The sequence below is a fragment of the Abramis brama genome (assembly GCF_963993115.1).
Source record: "Abramis brama genome assembly, chromosome: 16".
In the NCBI taxonomy this organism is placed as follows: Eukaryota; Metazoa; Chordata; class Actinopteri; order Cypriniformes; family Leuciscidae; genus Abramis; species Abramis brama.
Genome location: NC_139978.1, coordinates 9,408,542 through 9,432,907, shown reverse-complemented (window position 1 = coordinate 9,432,907; position 24,366 = coordinate 9,408,542). Strand labels below are relative to the sequence as shown.

The window sequence follows — 24,366 nt, the reverse complement described above, 5'->3', positions numbered from 1 at the left end:
AAAGTAAGAGAACTAACTACAGTATTTTTTGTCAGAAATAATGATTATCATGGTCAGTTATTGTAAATATTAGGGTTTCATTTTATTTTGATGATCCCTTTAACACATTCTGTTGACTATAAGTAACGTTGCACCTACATGTCTACTAACTAGAGTTAGAGTGTTAGTAGACTGGTAGGGTTAGGGTTAGTAGAATAAGTTGACGTAGTTTCAGAGTTACTTATAGTCAGTAGAATCTCTGTTGGGGGAGCATCAAAATAAAGTGTTAGCAGATATTAAGCAGACAGTCTACTAATACTCTAATGAGAGTTGATTAACAAGTAGTTGCAAAGTTACTTATAGTCAACAGCACGTTAAAAAGGGACCATCAAAGTCTTACCAAGATTAGTTTTAAAAATGGTCAGCTTATTATATGTAATTTGACATTTAGGATAATTTAGGTAATTTCGTTTTTGCTCTAAATAATAGGTGTATAAATTGATGATTAATTCAATTGAGAAATGAATAAACAAACAATGATCAAACTATAATGATCCAAGTGCATTGAAATAGAATAGAAAATAGAATGGAATACAACAAAAGGGTGAATTTGTTTGCACTGTCAAAAAAAAAAAAAAATCTTTTTTTTGTCTTGTTTTCTAGTACAAATATCAAAACAATCTTAAATAAAGATCATTTTACTTGAGAAGCAAAATTACTTAAAATTGTATTCTGAAAACTTAAAACTTAAAAAATATCTTTCAGTGGGGTCAGAAAAAAATAAAATTCAAAAATTCATATGGAGTATAAAATTATTTTTCTTACCTTACAGACAGATATTTGCTATTATTTTGCACATAAATTCACCTAATTTTGATTGTTTATTAAGACTAAATTGTTTTGCTTCTCAAGTAAATGCATCTTGATTTAACAATGTTTAGATATTTGTACTGGAAAACAAGACAAAAATACTGAGTAAGAACATGATTTTTTTGCAGTGTGTAAATGGTAACATGGTGTAAATGGTAACAAATGTAAGTGGTAACATTTCCTCTCCTGGAAAAGGAGGAGTGACATGTAAGCAGTTTGGGTCAAGTACAGCGTATTAACCTTCTGCGGTGATTTGTCATGTTTTCCCGTGGGCGGCAGGGCTGCCATGGTAAAGTTGTCTGGATCTTCCCGGTCACGAATCTTTGACTCCTTCATGAGGTTATCTAATTTTTTCTTTGCAACATTTTCCGCCTGCTTCCTGTTCATAGATGTCTGGAAAGTGGGAGACACAGAGAGAACTGAATTTGAATGGACCTCACCTTAAAATTAGCATTGCAATAGCATCTTCAGCTTTCTACAGAGAACATCAAGGTCAAAATATGATGAAAAATATCCAGGTCAGTTCAACTTAAGTCCTTGACCCAATTTTACACACACACAGAAAAATTCATGACAGATATTCACTTACAAAAATGCCTCCTTTATTTTTACATTACGGCACTTAAAAGAGAGAGGAACTTTCATCTAAAATGTATGAGCCTTTGAGGTTTCTCTAAGAGCCTTTTGCAAGCAGTACGATTGAAATGTGCTGCTAAAATAACATGCCAGACATAGAAGGACTTGAAGAATTGTGGATTAGGGTAATTCTCATTAAACTTTCAAGAATATGTCTAGGGGATATTTTAACCCTAAATGAAACTATAATAATAAAACACATTATATTTTGCATTTAGAAAATGAAGACTAATGACATTATTTTCATGATAAATAAACACATTAAATAGCTCCACCAACTGTTAGTAATAGTTCTATAATGTGTAAAAACCCTCATTCCTATTACTATAATATGAAAAAACATGTGTGAAGGACAATTATAAGAAAACATAACTATAGTTTTTGTAGTATTAGTATAATTACAAATACACAATCAGAGTTCTTGAAGAAAGAAATGTTTCATCAGAGTTCATAATACTAAAATCATATATTTATAAATTATATAGCATATTCTGTATATGAATGACCTACTGCATATGCCAAAATGTGCAGTGTATAATATAACAGCGGACAGCATGGAATACTGTATCCCACAATGCACTCAATTTGCCCTTCTATTTCCAGTGTGTTGAATGAACATTAGCTACTCTCTCATTGTTTGATCGGATTACTTAAAGTTAACACATTTGTTCCACTAAGTATAATTTAAAATACACCATATAATCATCTAACATTACTTACATCTCCATTCATCAGCTTACAGTCGTCCTCCATCTCATCTGCACTGTCTTCATCAGACACATCCCCCTCCTCTGCGTTCTCGTCTATATTTGCAGCCAGTTTTTTACCCTATGAAACATATAGAAAACATGTGAAAATTATGTGTCTGCATAATTTCAACTAACATGCACAGCTTTAAGTTAGACACTGATTAGCAGCACAAAGTCGAACACACCTATTATTTTTGTAATTCCTTTGTTGACACTAATGTTGCAGAACTATATGTGGCCTTTAAGACATCATCAAGGCAAAGTAAACATCATTTATGTCTTTCTGGTGCTGATTAGGTGGTTTTAATGAGCAATCACTTTCTACCATTCATAAACTATAATATGATGACACTAACAAAAATACTCTGGAATCCAGTTGTGAAATATAACGTATCGTATTCCACACAGCTTTAGGTTAAACATCTTCTTCTTCTTTTTGTTTTTTTTACCCTGATTGGCTGTTGTTGTTTATTTTCAAACTGATTTTTTTTTAAGTGCAGTAAGAAAAATTTTTTTTTTCAGGAAATGTTAGTGTAACGGAGGCAAGCTAGAAAGAGCTGTGCAAGTAAACCTCACTCTCCTGGCCTCAAAGCACACTAGCGACTGACTCTAGAGGCTGCGGTCTTTGTTAGCGTGCTCGCCTCCCATGCCAGAAACGGCAGTTGGAATCCTGCTTGGAACGTTGTGAGTAGAAATGAAGGGGTTACATTGGTGCCGTGACCTGGATGGGAGTGAGGTTTAGGGGGGCGAGTGTAACAAACAAAGGCAAGCTAGTAAGAGCTGTGCGAGAATACCTCACTCCCCTGGCCCCAAGAGGCGCATTTGCGTCGGACTCTATACGCTGTGGTCTTTAGCGTCCTTGTTACCACACTAGCCTTCCATGCCAGAAATGCTGGTTCGAATCCCGCTCTGAGAGGTGCAAGTAGAACCAGAGTGATTACATTAGGACACAGTGTAAGGACACTTTGGCAGTAATAGGAAGAGTTGGGGTCAGATATGCAAAACAGGGCAAATTAACGTGAGAGCGCAATAAAAAAACAAAAAAAAAACACGGAAATGGAAAGTTATGTGCGCGATCTACTGACGACAAATTAAAGAACACAGACGCGGATCATTTCCATAATGACCAACGCAAGAGCAGCCCATATTAGCGTCTGGTTTAAGACATGCTTTGGGCAGTAAATAATGCCGTAAAAACCAGTGAATTAACTAGCGCAAACCTAAGTAAATCACCTTGCATGATACACTTAAAAACTCTCCTCCCATAAATGCTGCGTCTGAATGGGAAACTCCTACAAATGCATATGCAATAAGGTCAGCTGCAAAAATAACTGTCCATGCCTTTTCAGAGCAAATTTTTCACTGCGTGCCTTTAGTAAATCCTGACATTAGTTATTTAATGCCTAAAGAGGGTTTGCGCTGGCGCAAGCTGTTAGTAAATCTGACCCTTGGTTTCTTGTAGCAAAAAATCTCTACTAGCATCTATACACAAATGTTTGAAAGCAAATGTTTTCAGCTACCAAAGCTTGATTTCATGTTTGTGTTCATCATGATGCAATTTATCACCCAACACAAGTACATGTTGCATGATCAGTTTTACCACAAGTGGGGCTATAGTAGTTATTAGCGTAAATTGTCTTATTCTTATTTAGTTTTCTCTTCTGCATTACCCGCAAACTGCCCTACTATACAGTAGGTGACAACAGTATGTGAAAAGATTATTATGTCTGATTACCTATTACGTATCAAGATTATTATGTCACTTTTTTAGTATTATGTCTGAATTCATAGTATCCATAAAACAGTATAGGAGATGACTATAAGTGCTGGGATGACTTCCGATTTGATTCTGAAGTGGGCATCTAATGTACAATTGGAATGTGAATGGCAGTGAAGCAATGTAACTAACGCTGGAAGGTCACATGACAATGATAACATGGCTAATGTAGTGTGTCCAGATCACATTCATACAACACACATGTATACTATATAAAACACATTTTGGAAGCAGCCAGACATTTGAAAGAAACTGTATCGCCCCTTTGAGGACTGAGCTTTGCTACTGCATGAACGCATGATGCAAGTACATATAATGGGACTGCCTGCTTGCTATACTAAATACATTTTTATCAGCATTTCTGTAGAGAATGTTTCTGGCCCAATGGTGTTTTAGAAGTAACAGTATCTTACAAGACAATTAAAACCCAGGGGACATACCGGTTCTTACGGTGCTTTATCGGTAAAACGTATGATTGAAGTGCACAGAATAGCACTTATGCATGTAGGTACTACAGAGATGCAGCACTGACATTGACAGGGACATTAACAGAAAAAGGCCAGTGATAGATAGACAGAAATGGGTAAATCAATAGAGGGTCAAACTATGTCTGTAATTAGTTTTAGTGTGTGCTGTTAGTTGCTGCTTTTATTGGCTTTGACGTTGCATTAACATACTGTAAAATCCATTTAACTCTCTACCCAATTTTATTAGTTTTTGATTTTCATCATCAGGATTTAAATTCAAAATATTGTAACTTTTGCACTATTTTGTTTTAACGTAAAATGAAACAAAATTTAACAATTAAACCTAAAGGGATACTCTAGCCAAAAATGTCATCTATTCTTCCTTTGTCACGATTCATGGGTTCACTGTCTCGCCCTCGCCGTGTGTGAGTGTTGTGTGTATTAGTGTTGTGGGCATGGCTCGTTATCGCGGCTGATCAGTGCCAGCTGTTCCTCATTTAGCGTCCTTTTTATTGTCTCTGATTTCGTCCTGTCTTTGTCAGATCATTGTGAGGCTTTCACTGGACCTTGAGCACTCTTTGTCTGCTGTTTTTGCCGGTTCCCGTTCGAGTGGTTCTCGTTTCCCGGATCTCCCGCGAGCTGACTGGATCTGCCTGGATTCCCTCTGCCCATTGCGTCCCTGCATTGCCAGTGTCTCACCTGCTTTAGTCCTTCGCCTCTGACTAGCATTACAACTCTCTCTGTTTATGATAAACTGCTGTTTCTTGCAATTGGATTCTACTTGCCTTCTTTCTGTACAAACTGTGATACCCTTATGTTGTTCCAAACCTATATGAAACCTATTCTTCCTTCTGCAGAACACAAAAGAAGATATTTTGAAGAATGTTGATAACCAAAGAGTTTTGGTTCCCGGTGACTTCCATTGAATTGTTTTGTCCATAGAAAAGGAAGTCAATGGGAACCTTTACCAACATTTTTCAAAACATCTTCTTTTGTGTTCCTCAAAAGAAAGAAATTCATTCAAGTTTGAAACGAAATGAGGGTGGTGACAGAATTTTCAGTTCTGGGTAGAGTGGAAAACATTGAAGTATTTATTATAGCCTTGTTCAACGGTAACAAAGCAAAATTCCAGTCAAATTCAACGATTGAGCTGCGATGAGAGTGCATTATAACACGCAGTCTGTTTTCTGGGCTCCCAGGAGCTACGTACTCTATGATTCACAGCCTGTGCCGAGCAATTTGTCAATACGACCGGCTGGCCCAGTTTACAGTTCAGGATTCACTTTCTAGTGGGAACGTCAGTCTGCCTTCCAATTATAGCGCCAACTCGCTTGCCGAGCTGCTCTATCTACGGCCCAATTTCCAAACCTCACACTTTATTAAAAGCACAGGAGAGGGCTGGACTTCAGCAAATAGATTTTTTATCATTAAGACTCTACGGTTTTACGTTTTTCTGATAGAAAACGACCAACAACAGCAGACATTTCTCTTATTCTTTGGTAAAAGATTACACATAAAAAAATTTTCAGATACATATTTAGCACCAAAACAATCAACTAAAATAAAACAGTACATTTTTAATACCATGCACTTTTTTAATTTGCATAAAAATAAATTTAAAGCATATTTTTACATTTTCTATTCTAGTAGCTTAAAGAGCAACTTGCAGGTAAAAAAAAAATCTAAATGAATATATAACCGTGTATGAAAATACCATATGAAAAGATAATGCAGGATTTAAAATGTTTTAAAACGACATAATGACACCAATTTAGTAGATAAAGTGAGCGTTTCTTTGACTGCTCGTACAAACCGCTTTTTTTTCAACATCGCGTCATTTTACGTCACACGAGGGAGACGTGTGCTGTGCTCTGCCGCAGCTCAGTGCAGAGTGGGTTGGTATTCAGTAAGAGCGGTCGTGAGACAGTGTGTTTTCAGTAGTTTTTGTATTTCAATTTATCATGGTCATGGTAAATTTATGTGTTTGTGGAGCTTGCAAAAACTCCAGCCTGTCAGGACATCGAGTCCACCGGTTTCCTAACAGGAAAAAGGACGGTGCTATCTTTCGTGCCTGGGTGCGGGTTGTGCAGGTGAAGAGACGGGATTTCTCTTCCGCGTCGGCTTCGGAAAACGCGGTCGTGTGTAGCGTTCACTTCAGATCGGAGGATTATCGTCCCGGCGATATGAAGGAGTTCAACATGGGATACCGAAGTAAGAACCGGGTGAGACTCAGAGCTAGTGCGGTTCCTTCAGTGCACGCATCTTCGGGTTCTCCCGCTGGATGTAGGCGCGAGCACAACATCAACTGGCAAACGCAATGTAAGCGGAACGAAACTGAGCTAACAGTTACTCGTTATTGTGTTTGTGTGGACCGTTTATCAGTTTGGACCAGTGCAGCGCGAGCCTGATCAAGCAACACTGTAGCCTAACTGCGAGATCCAGTAAATAAAGAATTCGCCACTGAAGTAATAACATCGCTGCGAGATCTAGTGAGAAATATTCACATTTCTCCGTTATTAACGGATCAAACAGCGCTGACGTGAAAACCAGGAATAAACATTGTGCAATGAATGAACGAACTATCCAGTGTCCATAGATCAGCAACATTCACCATGGCTTTACTGTAGTAACACTAACTGCAACCATGGAAAGTTTGGCATTTTCCACTAAGGCCCAGTATGCATCCACCTCCCTGCAACACTTACTTTCCTCAGCTGTAAACATTGCCTCGCATTTCCCACACAAGCACCTATGGAACAAAAAATGTATCAGGAATAAATATCTCTCTGTCTCTCCATGAGAAACTGCTAAGTTATATCACGTAACGTTAGTCTGGGCGGATATTAATGAGCATGACAAACGCCTGATCAAAGCTTAGTTTCTGTTATTGTAAGTTCCAATATGTTCTGTCTAACATTAATCCTGGCCTGTCCCTGCTCTCTTGGCAGCCTAGCAGGCTCATAATTGTATGGATGTGGTCCGTAAACAATTTCCTCAGCGTCCGAAATGTCATTGCAATCCATATTTCCCTGTTGTTTGAATCGACCGCTCTCCCTCGTGCTACGTCACGACTCTCGCCCGTCACGCCCATTTTCAGATGCGGAAGTAAAATTTTCTCACAAAAACGACTCCAGAAGCCACTGTAGCATATTTATAATTTTTTTTTAAAGAAAATCTAGTTCCTACATTATTTTTCTATACATTGACTTGTTGGGTCTTCTAACCTGCAAGTTGCTCTTTAACTCATGTTGTTTAGTTAATTATACTGTGTATGTTTATACAAATAATTTGTTTTACACCATGCTTGTTTTACAATCATGAGTGCAGTCATCATCTGAAAATAACCATAAATTTGCAGCTTTTGAATGAACATTTGTAAAAAAAAAAAAATGTTTAGACAGTTACCTTGATGAGTATTTTGCCTTTTAGGTCTTCAGGTGAAGGCAGGACTCCAGATGGGTCTGTGGGGATGGAGGATACGTCCAATTTATCACCAAACACTTCAGTCAGATACTGAGCCATCTTCTTTTGCTGAGGGACACTGCAGTGATTCTCAATGGACAGAATCACTGGATACCTGAGGAAATATAGTCCAAAAACATGCATTTACAGATCTATGATAATAGTGAGGCTAATAAAAAGACTTAAAATGTCATTCAAGTTTGAGACAGAAGGCATAAAGGTGTAGTAAGCGTTCTGAGAAACTCTGTTGAAAGTGGATTGGCCCGAGCACCAAAACACACTTAGCCAATCAGCAGTAGGGGGCGTGTCCACTCATGAGGGAGGAGGAGAGAGAGTGAGCAAGAGGGAGATTTGAACAAAGACTGTAGAAAGAAAGATGGCTGAAAATGGATGCTGAGGTTGCGTTGATTCTGCTACATACATGAGGAAAATTGGTTTCGCTATGTTTCACAGAATCAAGATATGCTGTTGCTGTAATGTTAGCAATAGTAACAGGACAGTATTGTTTATCTGGAACATTGTTTGTTGTGGTTGTCTGGAGCTCTTGCTTGTAGGCTATATACTCTTGTGTACTGTATGATAATTTTTTCCTCTTCCTTGTCGTTCTTTTGTTATCTTCTCTTTATTTAAGCATTATGTTGCCTTGCTTCAGCTATGATAAAGAGACATCGTGTGTGTTTGCGTTGATTTAAAATATCAACAGTGTTTCTCAGAAATCGCTTAAAGTACCTTTAAAACAAAAAAATGTGGCCAAAGCTTCAAATACCTTATGCAGAAATCTTCAGAACATTCTTTATGGCTTAATATACAGTAAAATAAACCAGCTCATGTAATATTTAGTTGTATCCTTATCTGAGGTGGAAAAACAACATTTCTGATGGTTAAGCAATAATTATTTTCAATGATTTCAAGTCTTATTCCGTACTCTATTTGTGGAAAACACTATTTTTGGTACAACAAATAACAAAGTGAAAACAAATAGCCATAGATACTGCTAACTGACAGATATTTACTGCTGTAAATGTGTACTTTTACTGCCATTGCAATTTATAAAAAAAAACATGCTAATATGGCAAGCCAAATATACACATAACAGATGCATATCACATCTGACATATAAGTGACACATTATCAAAAAATAGCTTTTTGTTTACTGCGACCTGCAAGAACCCTTAACAGTGTGCGGCTTCATTGCATTATGACCTTTAGCAACAACAACACCTGAAACTCATAGCGATGGAGGAAGTCATGTAGAAACAAGCTGTCAGTGTGAAATGTTCATGTGGACACACACGTTCACACATTCCCTAGACCCTCTGCTCAACAGTGCTGTCATCAGGCTCAGAGAATAGGATATTACAAAAACAGCGTGACTGTGGGCTAGCATTGATTGTCCTTCACTGTCAGCTGTCAGGCACATAAACCTTCAGGACTGAAACTTCAGAGTAATAGTTGTCGTCTCTCATATATACCCTGGAAAAGCAAAATATATATGTATGTGTGTGTGTGTGTGTGTAGACACATAATTTAAGCATACATCTATATACATCTATATATTAAGCATGCATAGATTATATGGCAAGATAATAAATTGATTAAAGTGTTTTAGCAGCTTCTTATGATTTCTCTTTAATTATTTCATTATTGTAATTTGTTCACAGATACAGAAATTAAAAAAAAAAAAAAAATTGTATATGTATTTAATTGTACAACTAAAAAGAATAAGAAAAAGCCTTCAACATGAACGGTTTGATGAAATCAACTTGAATTCCATAACTTTTTGTCGGCATGGTCTGAAGTTGATCTGATTCGATTTTCGTGAAATTTGGAGCAGCGGTCTAGGAGTTTGAAAAAGTAGGTTTCTCAAAAAATTCAAAATTACGGAATCATTTTCATGATAGAAAATTACATCATAGGTTGCATTTGAACTGTCTTGAGCCAAAGAATCAGAGGAAACATTTTTGTTTCTAGTCCTTACATTTCAAAAGTTATTTGGTTAGTTGGTGGCGCTTGAGGGGTTGAGTTAGAGACTTACAATTTGCTATGGTAACTGTTCAGACTGTCTTCTATCTGTGTGCTAAATGTCATAACTTTTCCACAAGCGGTTCTGTGGGCTGCCTTAGCTTAGACTTTCCTGGCGCAAGAAGCAGCGTTGGTGCTAGGCCCGCAATCTTAATAACTTTGTATGTGTACACTAAAAATTGCATTTTCTCACAAAAAGACTGACTCAAAATAATTATACATACTTTGTTTTGCTCTTCTCAGCTTAAAAAAAGTCACAAAGTCTGGCTTGTTGTAAGTTGTTTATATCTCAGTCGACCACTACCTATAACCTTCTGAATCAGTTAATAATATCCAATATAGCCGATATAGTCTCTTACTGGGTTTTGATGAATGCATATTTGTTGATGGTCTCAATAACATCTTTAAAAAGGATTTTGGAAGTCAGGGTGTAGCCATGATGTACGATTGGTTCTCCATCCTGCCCATCCCAGCAATCCACTAAAGGATGATAATAAAACAAAGTTAAAATGTATTAAATGGATTCATTTAAATGAATAAAATAAATGTACATGTGACTGATACTTTTTCCTTTGTATTTCTCAAGAAAACTAAAGCATGTTTTACAAATCACACACAGAGATTTGCTTCTCATGAATAGTTTGGATCACAAACTGAGGAAAATTCATTCACTTATTTAAAATGAAGCACTAAAAGATGAAAGCACTATAGAAAATCAGGCCAGTCTTACCTTCCACACATCTGCAGCCGGCCTGAAGCACCCAGGCGTACATATCCACCCGAGACTGGGACATGAGCTGGTCGCCCATCAGGTAGGTGTTGTGGGAGGAAGCAATGAAGTAGTTACTGAGTGGCTGCGTCATGTCCTGATTAACCTCGTAATGCTCAGGGTTGAAGATGTCCCCAGCAGGACTGCGCATGTAATTTGTAAAACCTGTGGGGTACAGTTAGAGGAGATTGTGCATTCCTGTCAACATTAGTTGATGCAGCACAAAGAAAAACTAATGCAATGCAGTCTTGAAAACTGAGGAATCTACCTATGTAAAAACATCATTTTGTTATAACCTGTTAGTTTCTGTCAAGTTTCATCACCAGCAATTAAATTCAAAGTAGTTAATAAAAATAAATTAACTGAACAATGGGACTGCAAGTTTTCAGTGTCGACTGATTTTGAACAGTGTGGTTAAAAAACTACCACAACAAATCAATTAATACCTGATTTTAATCAATTTACACAGGGTTTGGGTTAAAGGGTTAGTTCAGCCAAAAATGAAAATACTGTCATCAATTACTCTCCCTCATGTCTTTCCAAACCAGTAAGACTTTCGTTCATCTTCGGAACACAAATGAAAATATTTTTAAGGAAATCTGAGCGATTTATTTTCCTCTATTAACAGTCCACGCAACTACCAATCTGTTGCTTCAAAAAGTAATTGATAAGTGAGTAATTGATGACAGAATTTTCATTTTCGAGTGAACTAACCTTTTAAGGTCTAATGAAACCATTATAGGAATCTAATAAGCTCTACTGTGTATTAGTAGACTGGTAGGGTTAGAATAAGTTGACATGTAGTTCCAAAGTTACTTATAGTCAGTGGAATGTCTGTTGGGGGAGCATCAAAATAAAGAGTTAGCAGATATTAAGCAGACAGTCTACTAATACTCTAATGAAAGTTAGTTAACATGTAGGTTCAACGTTACTTATAGTCAACAGCACGTTAAAAAGGGACCATCAAAATAAAGTGTTACCCAATTTACTTAATTGTATCTGTTTATTTCTCCTAAAGTGTTTTAGCAACATCCAGTTTATACTTGACACATAACTGAAATCTCATTTAAAGACGCAAACACATTAGCAACAATTCGCGGGGGAAAAGGTCCATTGTCCACTGTCAATAGTGTAGTGATGCATCAAGCAGTGCTCACACAGAAGTCACTTTTAAACCAAGCATCTTTCTGTTGGTAAACATGCCAAGTTCACATGACCGACTTAAATCTGATGTGAAATGGGAAACTTTTTACATTTCCAGGTTTCTCAGAAGCAGAAGTCATCATAAGCCCCTTTCACACAGCGCTTTGAACCCGGGAAATTGCCGGCAAATTGCCAGAGCGCCTTCTGTGTGAACGCAAACTCGACCCGGGATTGATGCCGGGATCGATGCCGTGTTGGGGACCTAGTAACATTACCGTGTTCAGTCCCGGAATGCGCGCTGTGTGAACAAAAGCCATAATAATGCCGTGTCGTAGTGATGACGCTGAAGCCGGGATCGTTCGCCAGCTGTGAAACGGTAATGCGCAAGTTTATGATCGAATCAGAGAAAAAAATGCACAAGCGTGGTTTCTCGAGAGAGAAATCGCAGCTCATAAGCAAACTTAAGACACTGCTGATGTCACATCGATGTCACGTGTCTTTACGGGATTTTTACGGGTCGTGTGTGAACGCACTCTCTCATTCCGGAAAATCACTTGCAGTGTGAATGAACCAAAATCAAACGAACCCGGGTCAAATCCCGGCTCACTTTATCCGTGTATTTTCCGGAATCTCTGTGTGAAAGGGGCTATAGTTGGATACATTTCTATAGTAGTAAACGGAAACTACAACAAATATAATTTTTGAGTTCTAAGACTTTCCAAAATATATAGAGAGAGATTTTGTCAGAATAGAGAAAAATGTCACATTTGCCATCACTCCCTCAAGCCGTTGTATTAGAAATTCTCTAGAGCAGCGTTAACCAGTCAATCTGTAATTTAATGCCCAAGTAATAAAACACAAGATATATGTGCCATAAATGTACATTAATATTTTAAAAATTAAAATATACACAACTAAAAGTAAAGGTGTCATTACAGGTTGTAAAAATGGTCCATAATGTGGATTCCCATTGAAAGGAATGTGACCACACTTTAAACCTCCTGACCTCTTAAAAATTAACATTTGAGCAACTAAATTTTAGAAATAAAACATCCGTACCGTCAATCCCCAGGACACCCAGTGTCTGGTTTTCAGGACAAGGCTCAAACTTGGACACAATTTCGAGGCAGTGCTCTTTTGAGACACTGGTCATCTGAAACACAAACAAACAGTAAAGAAAGATGAACAAGTGAATGATTAAACACTTACAAATGTGAAAAGCATGCATTTAATACAGTTACAGCCAATTTTTATTCATATTACATATGAAATGTGTGATAAATAACACCACAGGGAGCCATCCTCACACAGCTAGCCCATCTCCCCTCTGGAGTCGATTGTGACGCCTGACAGCTGGTGTTTAAATGGACTGATTAGTCAATGAGATTCCCATCCACGCCAATCAGTGTTAGATATTTCCTCCAGCTAATACAGTGGAGGATGAAGGGATACTGCCAGCTGTGGATACGGAATCGCAGTAAACTGCGCAGTACATCAACATCGTTGTTGATGATTAGCTGCTAGTGGAACTTAAAGGGATTTGTCTACTTTATTCTCAGCTCTATTTTGCTCAGTCCATTTAGAAACCAACAATGCTGTTTGATAAGAGCCACTTTTTCCCCTGCTGGTAACTACTTGAGACAAATGAGAGTGGAGTGTTATCATGAAGAAAAGGTCACTCTGAGTGATGCCATTTGCTTGAAATGCTAATTTCCTCATTCTATATAGTTCATGGTGTATGTTTAATTTCAATTTGACTGCATGCTAGTACTTTATAATGTTGTACATGAATGCTTTTAAACTTTTAATTGGATTTTAATGACCGCCTTAAACATCAGCGTTCTGATGTTTAAGGCGCCACTTGAATCAACACCACTTGAATCAAACATCATGTGGATATTTGATTTGCTAGTTGAAGTAATATGAAACCATTAGAGTTGATTTTACAAATGAGGTTCCATAGGTTAATGAACATTAGAATAGAATTAAATAACATTCATTGTTGTTAACATATCAATTCACTTGAGATGAATGTAATATTCTAATTAAATCACAAATCGGTTATGACATGCAATCAATTGTATGTTATGACATGTGAACATACAATAATTTCCTGAATGTTTCTATAAAAATGTATGAAATGGGAAAATGTGAATGGCTAGTTGAGGCATAACACTTCCATCATCTCTTTATCTGTCACCATTCTGGGGTGCATTTCCCAATTTCTGGGGTGCATTTCGCAAGTTCATTCGTTATCAGCATAGTTCAACAAGTCGTGTCTCCCGAAATCATAGTTCTAATGAACATTCGCAAACAGCATCGCAAAGTTGTGTGGTTGGAACGACAGCTCTCGACCTGTGGTTAGAAGCAGTGTTTCTTGTTTGCATGACATGTGGACTCAATAAATCCAATATATCTTGAGCCAAATAAGCAAGCTGACATTCTGTAAAATCTGTATCTTTTATTTAGAATACATATAAATGTAATTTACGTCTTTTAGTTTGTCAAGAAATTTAAAGTACTGCACTGCGAATGTGCTCTAGTACGTAAGAACGAGCCTATGATTTAGGCTTTCCTGTAGCTCAAACAGTAGAGCGTTGATGCTTGCAACGCCAAGGTCATGGGTCTGATTCCCAGGGAAAGCAGGAACTGATAAGAATGTAAATGTGTACCTTAAAATGTAATGCAAGTTGCTTTGCCAAATGCATAAATGTGAACGATTGAATCTGGAAATAAAGCAAAATAACTGAGAAAAATTAGAAATAGTCCTCAGATGTCATGTTCGTAACTTATAGCAAAACATCTAGCATTGATTCGATCTCAAACATATTCATTAGAAGTTATTACTCCACCACCTGTGTGACATCATTAACCAACGTGGTTGAACTACCAATATGCGATGATACGGTTTCGGGAAACAGTCGAGACTAGCTAGTTGATGTCTTCAACGATGCATCATACTATGGTAGTGAAGCATGTTGTTGTATGGGAGACGCACCCCAGTTCAGTTTAGCATTTACCTAACACCATATTATTACCTTTACAACTTCAATTTAAAAGGAGATATAGTGATAATTTTTTTAAAAGTTCAAATATACCAAGTAGTCTCTCAAAGTCACACATAATGCACGGTTGGTAACGCAACACTTTCTTCATTAACCTTAATCAGTGTTTTATATTTTTAGAATTTAAATTTTATAATCAATTGATTCATCATTTGACAGCATGTAGATGCCCATCATTTGCAGACGGTCCATACTTATTCCAAAAAGAGGACTCAAATTTAAATATTTATGTTTAAACAAGGTCACTCATTTTTGAAATTCAGAGAATTTCATAACCACTGCAAATGTACATTTTATTTTTCAGTGTGAATAACCTGTTAATGTACTAAGTAGTGTTAATGTACTGTTAATGTGTTAAGTAGTGTTTCAGGCCACTAATAAAAATTCAAATAAATCTTAAGCTGCCTCTCTTAGCAAAGCTTCATTGACTTCTGTGCTGTTCTTTAAGACATATAAAAGAGAAGGATTTGAGGGTGTGTGAGGACAGTCTTTCCAAAATGTTGAGAAAAAGCCTATAAACGGTCACATTAGCATGGAAAGGTCACATTGTATTTTCAGTGAGCTTATCAAATTATGTGCCTGAGTTAAAAAGACGTGAAAACAACATGCATGACTGATGCTTCACAGTACCTGCAGCATTTTTTTTGTATTTTTATCTTACTAGTGGATTTTACCTGCCAACCACGCCTCACCTTTTGTTCAGTCTCAAGGAAGCGTTTGAGGTCATCTGTATCCAGGTGGTCTTTATGGTTGCTGTAGGTGAGCATCAGCAGGTAGAGATCGCGCCGTGTTGACATCATCTTATAGAAAGAGCAGAACTCCTCAAAACCCAAAGTGCCTTGGTTGTCATCAGTGTCTGCCTCCTAAAATCAGAGATGGAGAAATTTGGAGTGAAAGAACATCAAGGTGAATCAAACTGTTTGCCATGTAAGTAACATTGTAAAAGAAGATGTTTAAAATAATCTTCATGCTGCTCTGTTCCATACAACAAAAGCATATAGTGTCCAGGGGCTGTCAAGTTAAGAAAAACAGGGAAAACCACCATGAAGGAACCATAAAATTAGCCTATATGACTCATGCGTGGTATTCCAAATCTTTTGAAGTCATACGCTATGAGGCTTTTTGTGGGAGAAAAGGATTAGAATTTACCTTACTTGCATTGCATATATTCAAATATCAAGATTCCATTTTTCATGTTAATGATGCCAAACAGCGAGGTTCTTGCGTGCCTCGTTACTGTGGGGGAGGGGAATATTTAGTAAATAACGACTAAAATGATTTTTGTTTCTCACATAAAGCTATGGCGAAGACTTGGAATGTAGTGTACAGGTTATGCCTTTTTGTAATTTTTGTAGTTTGACCGTGAGCATATTGATTTACTCTCATTATATTGCAAAGAGCAATGTGAACATTTTGCCAATCAACTTCTTTTGTGTTCCACAAATGAAAGAGTCACATTAGGTAAATAATGGGGGAAAATTATTAAACTATTCATTTAAACCCTGGTTGCTCCAGGGGATTGTAACTGTAATAACTGTTCTGTTTCTGTAATAAGTGTACAATTCTTTTTGGATGACTTTTTACATACTGCTAATTTTGTTACAGAAATTCATATGGCATATTAGCCTGAATTTTTTATTAAACATTTTACAGTTAGCCTCCTCATATCTGAAAAGATTACGGTCAGGCTTTCATTTTTTTTTAAAGATATTTCATGCAAATAAACTGCTCATCACTTTCTACATCCAGAGATCCTCTTACAGAAAATACCACAAATATGCCTCTAATCCAAAGGTTTATGAACTGTTTTGAACCATTTTAGTTTGTGTGCCATTTCTTGAGTGAAAATAGAGTAAGGAACAGTTGTGGGTATTTGCTTCCTAAAGCATGACTTCAGTCACTGATCATTGGCTGATGGAGGATAAACCAGCAGCTCTTCAATCAACTGGAGAAATGGATCATTCAATAACAGCAACCCACTATCACAATTAAACCCCTGCCTTGCTGAGAAGTCAAACCCCTAAAAAAAACAGCGACTCCACATCTCTCCTACAGCTCTCAGCCCATAAGAGCCCAGAAACGTTTTCTCAGCTCACTGAATCCCAGACTCAGACGCCAGCGCTGATCCGGAGAGCTGCTGAGTCAAACACACACACACAAAGGCTTGCGGTGAGCCGAGGCGTGGAGGATGTAATAAACCCTGAGCTAAGCGCCCGAGAATTGGTGCTTTATGGTGAGAATCGTGAAAACAGGTCACAAACACTGAAGATGCCGAGAAGAGTCGCATTCACACTGCTCCCTCCGAGGAGATGGCATCACTTCCTCTGAGTACAGGACTGAGGTATCTAAATTATGGACCTTACAAATAAATACATTACATAATTAAAAATGGAACTTTATATACAATAAATATACTTATAATTAAATGATTACATTTAAAAAAAATCTAAAAAAGTCAGGGTATTGCCATACGGCTGTTAATGTATTCTGAGTGATTGCAAGGTTACTTACTGTCAAAAAGCCCACCCATGTCTATGATAATCTGTTCTCTAGATGTTTCTAGATTTTTATTGGGCAGGCCAGTCCAATTTTTTGAAAAAAGACATACACCTCTTCACAACAAGCAACATAAATTGAGGTATAATTTACATCAATAAAACAATCGGTGCAGATTACATGTCGAAGTCAAATTGTGAAATATTATCTCAATTTAAAATAACTGTTTTCTATTTTAATATATTTTAAAATGTAATTTATTCCTGTGGTGGCAAATCTGAATCTTCAGTGTCACTTGATTAATATGCTAATTTGGTGCTCAAGCAATTATTTTATTTTATTTGAATAATTATTAGTAGTAATTATTATCACATTTAAAAACGGTCATACTGCTTAATATATAAAAACCGTGACACATTGTCCTTTCAGGATTCTTTGATGAATAGAAAGTTCAAAATCACAGCATTTATTTGAAATTTGTAGATTTTTTTAAATAATATTTTACTTTTTTTTATTGTCACATTTGATCAATTTAATGTAACCTTGCTGAATACAAGTATCATATTCTTTCAAAAAAATCTTAATGGCTTTTTACTTTTGAGCGATATATAGTGCATTTAAAAAACTACAAAATGAATTATATAAAATAAAAAAAACTACAAAACTAAAACGAATTTTAAAAATGATATATTTTTCTCTAATATAAATTATTTCAAACATATTTCATTTCAGTTTTATACACAATTAATAAACAAACAGAAGATTCCAGCACACAGAGAATCACACAGGTTGTTTATGAGGTTAAGCCAGAGAAATCGGGGCCAAAGACTTAAGGTGACATCACACTCTGTTGTTGGATAGCAGGGCCAGATTGCCCCCCTGTGGTTTACTGTGTCTTACACTAAAGGCCATCTGTGTCCATTTACAGCAGATGGGGTGGATGCTGATGAAGTGTGAAGCTTAGTGACCTGCAAACAGCTGATGTGAGGTGTCGATCACATATTCACACAATAATCCAGACGGCCTGGAAAAATGCTTTGGAGCATAGTGGGAACAATACACACCATAAGAAGGCCATGGTGTGGCAAAAAAAAAAGAAAAGAAAGGAATGTCGATATGTCAAACACTGTTTATTATGCATTGTGCAAAAATCTTCAGTGCTGATCAATTATCTGTATTTTCATATTCAAGTTAGAATAATTCTAGATAAATGGGACCAATGATAATACAGGACTGTCTCATGTGTATACATTCCAAATATGGTAAGCGATTAGATCTAGACTTAAGACGAGGGGTGACCGTGCTTTTTCTATTGTTGCTCCAAAATTTTGGAAGATCTAAGACTAGTAGCCACAGAGTCTGATCTTAAATCTAAGTTAAAAACCTTGAATTTTCTGATTGGTGTTTTTGATGTAAACTCCCTTTATAATTTTGTTATAGTCTTTCTTGTTTTTTAGATATTTATCCTGTTGTACAGCACAATGGCCAGCTACTGTTGCCTTTGTTGTGCTATATTAATAAAAGTTGATTTGATGATTTGATTTGATTCCTGGCATTTCAGACATTTTCCTGTCTAAGTGGGCGTTTTTGACCAGAAAGGGAAAGTGACTAGTCTTTATGTAAAAAGTATAACAAAAACCATAAAATATATTGACGGTTCAAGCATGTAAAAGGTAAAGACACTTTGATGAAAGTAGTCAGTTGGTTTTAAAACAGCCCGTGGTAACTTTGCAGATGTTGTACCTTTAAAAGTTGATTTGGCAATATTTGGCAAGTGGCTATAGTCTTTATCAATCACTGCCAATTTTTCTGATTGTAATGGCCTGGTGGTCAGCTTACCTTAAACATCTGTTTGACTTTCTGTCTGGGCAGGTTGACATTGAGCTTGTGCAGGAGCTGTAGGACTTCACTGATGCTGAGGCAACCGTCTCCATTCTTATCTGCCTCTGCGAAGGTCTGCTTTAGCCATGTAATGGGAAGAGTTAAGGGTCTGAGAACATAGAATAGCAAGCACCCCCACCAACAAAATATTATGTTTAGCACTGTTTCATAACAAGAATTTAAACTGCTGATGTTGTGAGTTTGCTAAACAATGTCTAAACCAGTAGTATGACAATAGCTCGGATTTTTTCAAAACTGGGTATCTTTTCACGTACAGTAACAATCTACCTTTCTTTTCTTTTTTAAAGAGTAGCATGATAAAAAGGCAATGTCACTTTTCACTGATTCATTTGATCCTGAACTGCATTATACGTCTCCCAGATAAGGAAGACAAGTTTTTGAAGATTCAGGTAGTCTGACTCTAGCTAACTGCTTTTTTTTTTGATAGCTTGACAGTAACTATGTCTTCATAATGATAGGTTGATGGTAGTGAACTACTTTTATAAAAGCATAGCTTGAAATACTAAATTATGAGAAACTTGTGTTTTGGAGTTTCCTCAACAGGGAATCTAACTCTGCTGACAGTTCCAACATGATCATGTTTCCCAATCTACTAAAAATCTGATTGATAGTAAGGTAGATAGCATCATCTTTATTGAGTTTCTGTCATTGAAACTCCTTTAGAAAGGATATTGGTCACGAGTGCGTTGTCGTTTGGCCAGACTGTCTTCATCGCTGATGCCAGCCATAAGGTACTTAAGGCCAGTGATCCAGGTGCGAGCTTCTTCTCCTGTACCTGATACCAGGTCAAGGGACGCCATGTGTTCGCCATAGTAGATGCTGAAGCAGCAGTTGGGATCAAAACTACCGTCAGCATACCGCTGGAAGATCTCAGACTGCTTCCCCTCACACACCTCCCGAATGGAGTCGATTGGGACTGGGAGGAGAAAAAGACAACAGGGACTGAGTAGTTAAAGAAAGAGATGACATTTATGCTATAATCCTGAGGTGTTCATTAACATTCTACTTTCCTTCAAGCTGCAAAAATCTCAAAGAAACATCATCGTGCACCAACATCCTAATGCTACAAATGTGTGTAATGAAATCCCTCAAGAACAGATCATGTAAATGAGAAGAGCAGATGGCTACCTCAAATTAAACACTCTCCAATGCCAATGTACAACATCTAGAAACACTTAATTCATCAATTTGTGCTCATTTAAACCAGATCATGTCTGCCAAGAGTAGCCATATCTGAACAGCATGCTATAATAGCACATTCCTCCACCCAAAAACAAAGCAATTCTAGCAACTACTGGAGTGATATCTGATTCAACACATGCCTGTTTTCAAACACCCATGTTTGAAATGTAACGTTTCAAGATGAGATTTTAGAGAAAAAAACACGACATATCTGTTTATTACTTGATTCTGATTGGTCAGTCATGGCTTTCTGTAAATTTCATTAAAATATTCTTGTATAATGATACTAATGTGTGTTAAACTGAACTATACAGTACAAATTGTTAATGCAGTTAAGAAAGAAAGAAAAATAAACAACAAGAAAGTGCAGTTAAGAAAGATAAGCTACAAGAAAGAGATGGAATGAATGAACAAAAATTATTTTCTTTCGTGTGTTGACATTTTATTTTGAAACAGCAAGTTGGAGCAACGAGTCAAACAGCTTTTTAGAAAAGTAGCCAAAAGCTTTTGGTATATTTGGCTACAAGACAAAACCACACTTGTCAACTTGTGTAATCCACGGTTGACTACATTTTTGGTGTTTCAGTAGTTTTATTTTAAAAACCAAAATATTAAAATGCTGCTGTTCATCAAACGTTTTTTTTTTTTAACTTGTGTACTTTAAATCTTAAAAGTATGTTGGTAACACTTTATTTTACAAGTGTCATTGTTACATATGTTACATGTAGTTACTATAGTTATAACTATAAGCTAACCCTAAACCAAACTAAACCAAACCCTAATCCTAACCCTATAATAATCACATGTAGTTACTTAAAGGAACACTATGTATCTTTTCAACCTTCATAATATATTTCCAAGACCCTTGTGATGGTACATGGACTTACAATAGGTTGAATGACGCGTCTGCCATAGCCTGACGGGGTCTGTATCGCTTTTACTGGCACTGCGTAACTTCGGGGTTCGGGTAGTAACCCAAGCACAAAAAGAACTACAAAATTCGACTGCTTTACGGCATACGTCACTTTCCCCACCACTTCCTCAAATTTGGACGTGAGAGGCCAACCAGCGTTTGTTTTCGATTTTCGTGCGTATGTTTTTGTCATGGGGGCTGTTTACACCTGGCCACTTCATGCGTTTTCTCAGATTGGATAGCTATCTGATCGTGAAAAGACCAGGTGTAAATGCCCTCCGAAACGCATTCGAGACGGATTTGAATCCGATCGCTCAAACCACTTCAGGAGGAGGTCTGAGATGCATTCCAGACGAAACTGGACAAGTGTAAATGCATCTGGTTGTTGAAACCACATATGTAAATTGTACTCCTCCCAAAAATGCAACAAAAAAAAAAGAAGAAAACCGTGTGAGAGCGTGTTATAGTCTATATGTAATAGCCAGATATGACGACGTTACTGGAACACGCATCACCGCAGATGAGCAACTGAGCATATTCATCAAGACAACGTGCAAACTATCAAAGTGAAAGTAAGTCGCAGACGCTTAACACACAATCATCATCATTAAAAGTAAAGAAATGAAATGATCTTACCAGGGCTGTTACTGCTCTCTCTTATTGCGGGCTTTGATTCAGAAATTTTAGCTGATGATCAATAAAATGCAGTTCATATCTGTTGTTTTCGGTGACGTGCACTCCATTAAATCTGCATATAGCGCGAGAATTGAAGATCGGATTTAAATCCATTTCGCAAAAACACATTTATGTGACCAGGTGTAAATGGAATCGTTTTGATAAATCAGAAATCCGATCTGAGAAAACGCATGAAGTGGCCAGTAAATAAATCTCTTATTTGTGAACTTGTTTGCATTCTATGTTGTATGTTGTTGCGCTTGCTTGTAGTATGTCATTTTTTTACATGGTGTTCATTCATCCATTGCTGATAATTAGACCAGTCCAATAATTTCCACATATGTCTAGCTAGCTTTCGATTATCAGAGCTGTTAACAGACTTGCTAACAAACACTCGTTTCTCTTACGTGTTTTTTGCGTTATGTTTTATTGCCTAGCTTGCCAGCTGAACTCAGGTGTTGTGAGGTGTATTTATCACGTAGTCCTGAGGGATATCAGACGACGCTGTTGGGGGGTGGGGGGGTGGAGTGGTATTTACGACAGTGCAAGTATTCCGAAGCGACTCTAGGGGTCGCTGTTTGACAAAAACACAATTTCTCCACAGTGTGCCTTTAATATTGCTCAGTACATAAATGTATAATTACAGTGTAACAATGACACCTTAAAAGAGTGTAACCAGTATTCAAAATACTGGAAAATATTATACTCTAAATAGCTTAAAGATAATAAGTGTCACTTGTGGGTTCAGGAAGAATCAAATTCCGCGGAATCAGCGGTTTGATTCATCAAATCAAGTGATGGAGGTGGAGCCAGAGCACCCAAGTATTGGGGCGATGACGGTGTGACCAAGGACAGAGGAGTACCCGACGGGCGGGAGGGAGGGAGGCATGTAGTGGATGGCCCGAAAGTCTGTGGCGAAGGCAGTGTGATGATAGACCAAGGGGGAGCCGGTGGGACGAGGGAACCCGGAAGAGCCACTAGGCTGAGGGTCTCTGGTGGAGCCGAAGGTGGGAGGAGCCAGGGCGGAGCCGACAGGTTGACAGGCCGAGATGGAGGGAAGAGGTCGAAGGCGAGAGGTGGAGCCGCAGGATCCTCTGGGACAGGCTTGACGTCCTGGCAGGGTATCCCCAGAGACGGCGCAGGGCTGCAGACATCTAGTAGCGATGGGGCTGGAGGACTGGCTGAGCATTGTGGTGACGGAGAGAGGAGACTTGCTAAAGCCACTGTCACAATGACACAGTCTATGCAGGTTAATGAAAATAAAAGCTCCCAGTCCAAAAACAGTGGTTCTTCCGAACAAACAAGCAGAATATTGTCCAGAAAATTCTCATGGTCCACAAAGGATTCAGGCACAGGGTGGGATAGGGGGGGAACCGACAAGTCTCCATAAAAATCCATTAACCAGTCCTCACATTCCGTTCCCTCAATCCCTGGTGTCGTGGGCTCACACCCCTGGTCAGATTCATTCATTTTTTTACAATGTTAACAAATAATAAACAGTTACAAATTGACAAACATTAACATTATCATTATAACCAATGCAACATAATGCCTTAAAATGCTAAAGTAAACCTACAAAGATCCTTTAGAGCCCTCTCTGTTAAAGCTACACTGTGTAGGATTTTCTCCCATCTAGTGGTGAAATTGTTTATGACTACCAACTGAATATTACTTTCTAGCCCGTATTATTTCAAATCTGCCGGCAGTCGCGAGTAATCTCCCCCTCGCATTCGTCACGGTGCCACTGAGTGTAAAAATGCGAAAGGCGAAGCTTGAATTTCCAGGTATGTCCCTCTTTGGCTAATGTATTTTCAAGATCGACTCGCTCATATGTATTCTAAATGGCAGATTCTATGCTTACGAGAATACTTGATTAGTTGGTAGAAGTAATTACACATTAATGAAAAGAAATTTTTGTCTGATGCTATTGCTCACAATCATCATAATCCCAAGTTTTTATTTAACACTGTTAATTCTGTTATAAATTCCCCTAAGAGTGGTCTTATTGAGGAATCTTTTGAATTTTGTGAAAATTTTCAAAAAAAATTCTGTGACAAGATTAAAACTATTAGGTCGGACACTGCTAAGCTCAACCAAGATTCGCTGGTCGTCCCGTTGTGCTCTGACTACCTCACATACTTTGAACCATTATCCCTTGCCACATTGACAGATATTGTGGGTCAGATGAAACCCTCAAACTGTCCTGGCAATAGGACTCCTTCTTGGCTTTTAAAAAAAACATTTGATATTATTGGGCCT

The 24,366-nt window shown here is 37.5% G+C and overlaps 1 protein-coding gene across 1 annotated transcript in view; it reads right to left on the bottom strand.

The window, feature by feature from the left end:
* The window catches only part of plch2a (phospholipase C, eta 2a), a 144,358-nt gene that overhangs the window by 22,714 nt on the left and 97,278 nt on the right, over positions 1–24,366 (bottom strand). Inside the window, exons 4-12 of the mRNA XM_084086344.1 lie at positions 20,010–20,253; positions 19,275–19,404; positions 15,632–15,802; positions 12,934–13,027; positions 10,693–10,896; positions 10,322–10,442; positions 7,884–8,055; positions 2,206–2,313; positions 1,090–1,242 (exon numbers count right to left, since the gene is read on the bottom strand). Coding sequence (XP_083942470.1) covers positions 1,090–1,242; positions 2,206–2,313; positions 7,884–8,055; positions 10,322–10,442; positions 10,693–10,896; positions 12,934–13,027; positions 15,632–15,802; positions 19,275–19,404; positions 20,010–20,253 — 1,397 coding nt within the window. The remainder of the gene's footprint in view (positions 1–1,089; positions 1,243–2,205; positions 2,314–7,883; positions 8,056–10,321; positions 10,443–10,692; positions 10,897–12,933; positions 13,028–15,631; positions 15,803–19,274; positions 19,405–20,009; positions 20,254–24,366) is intronic.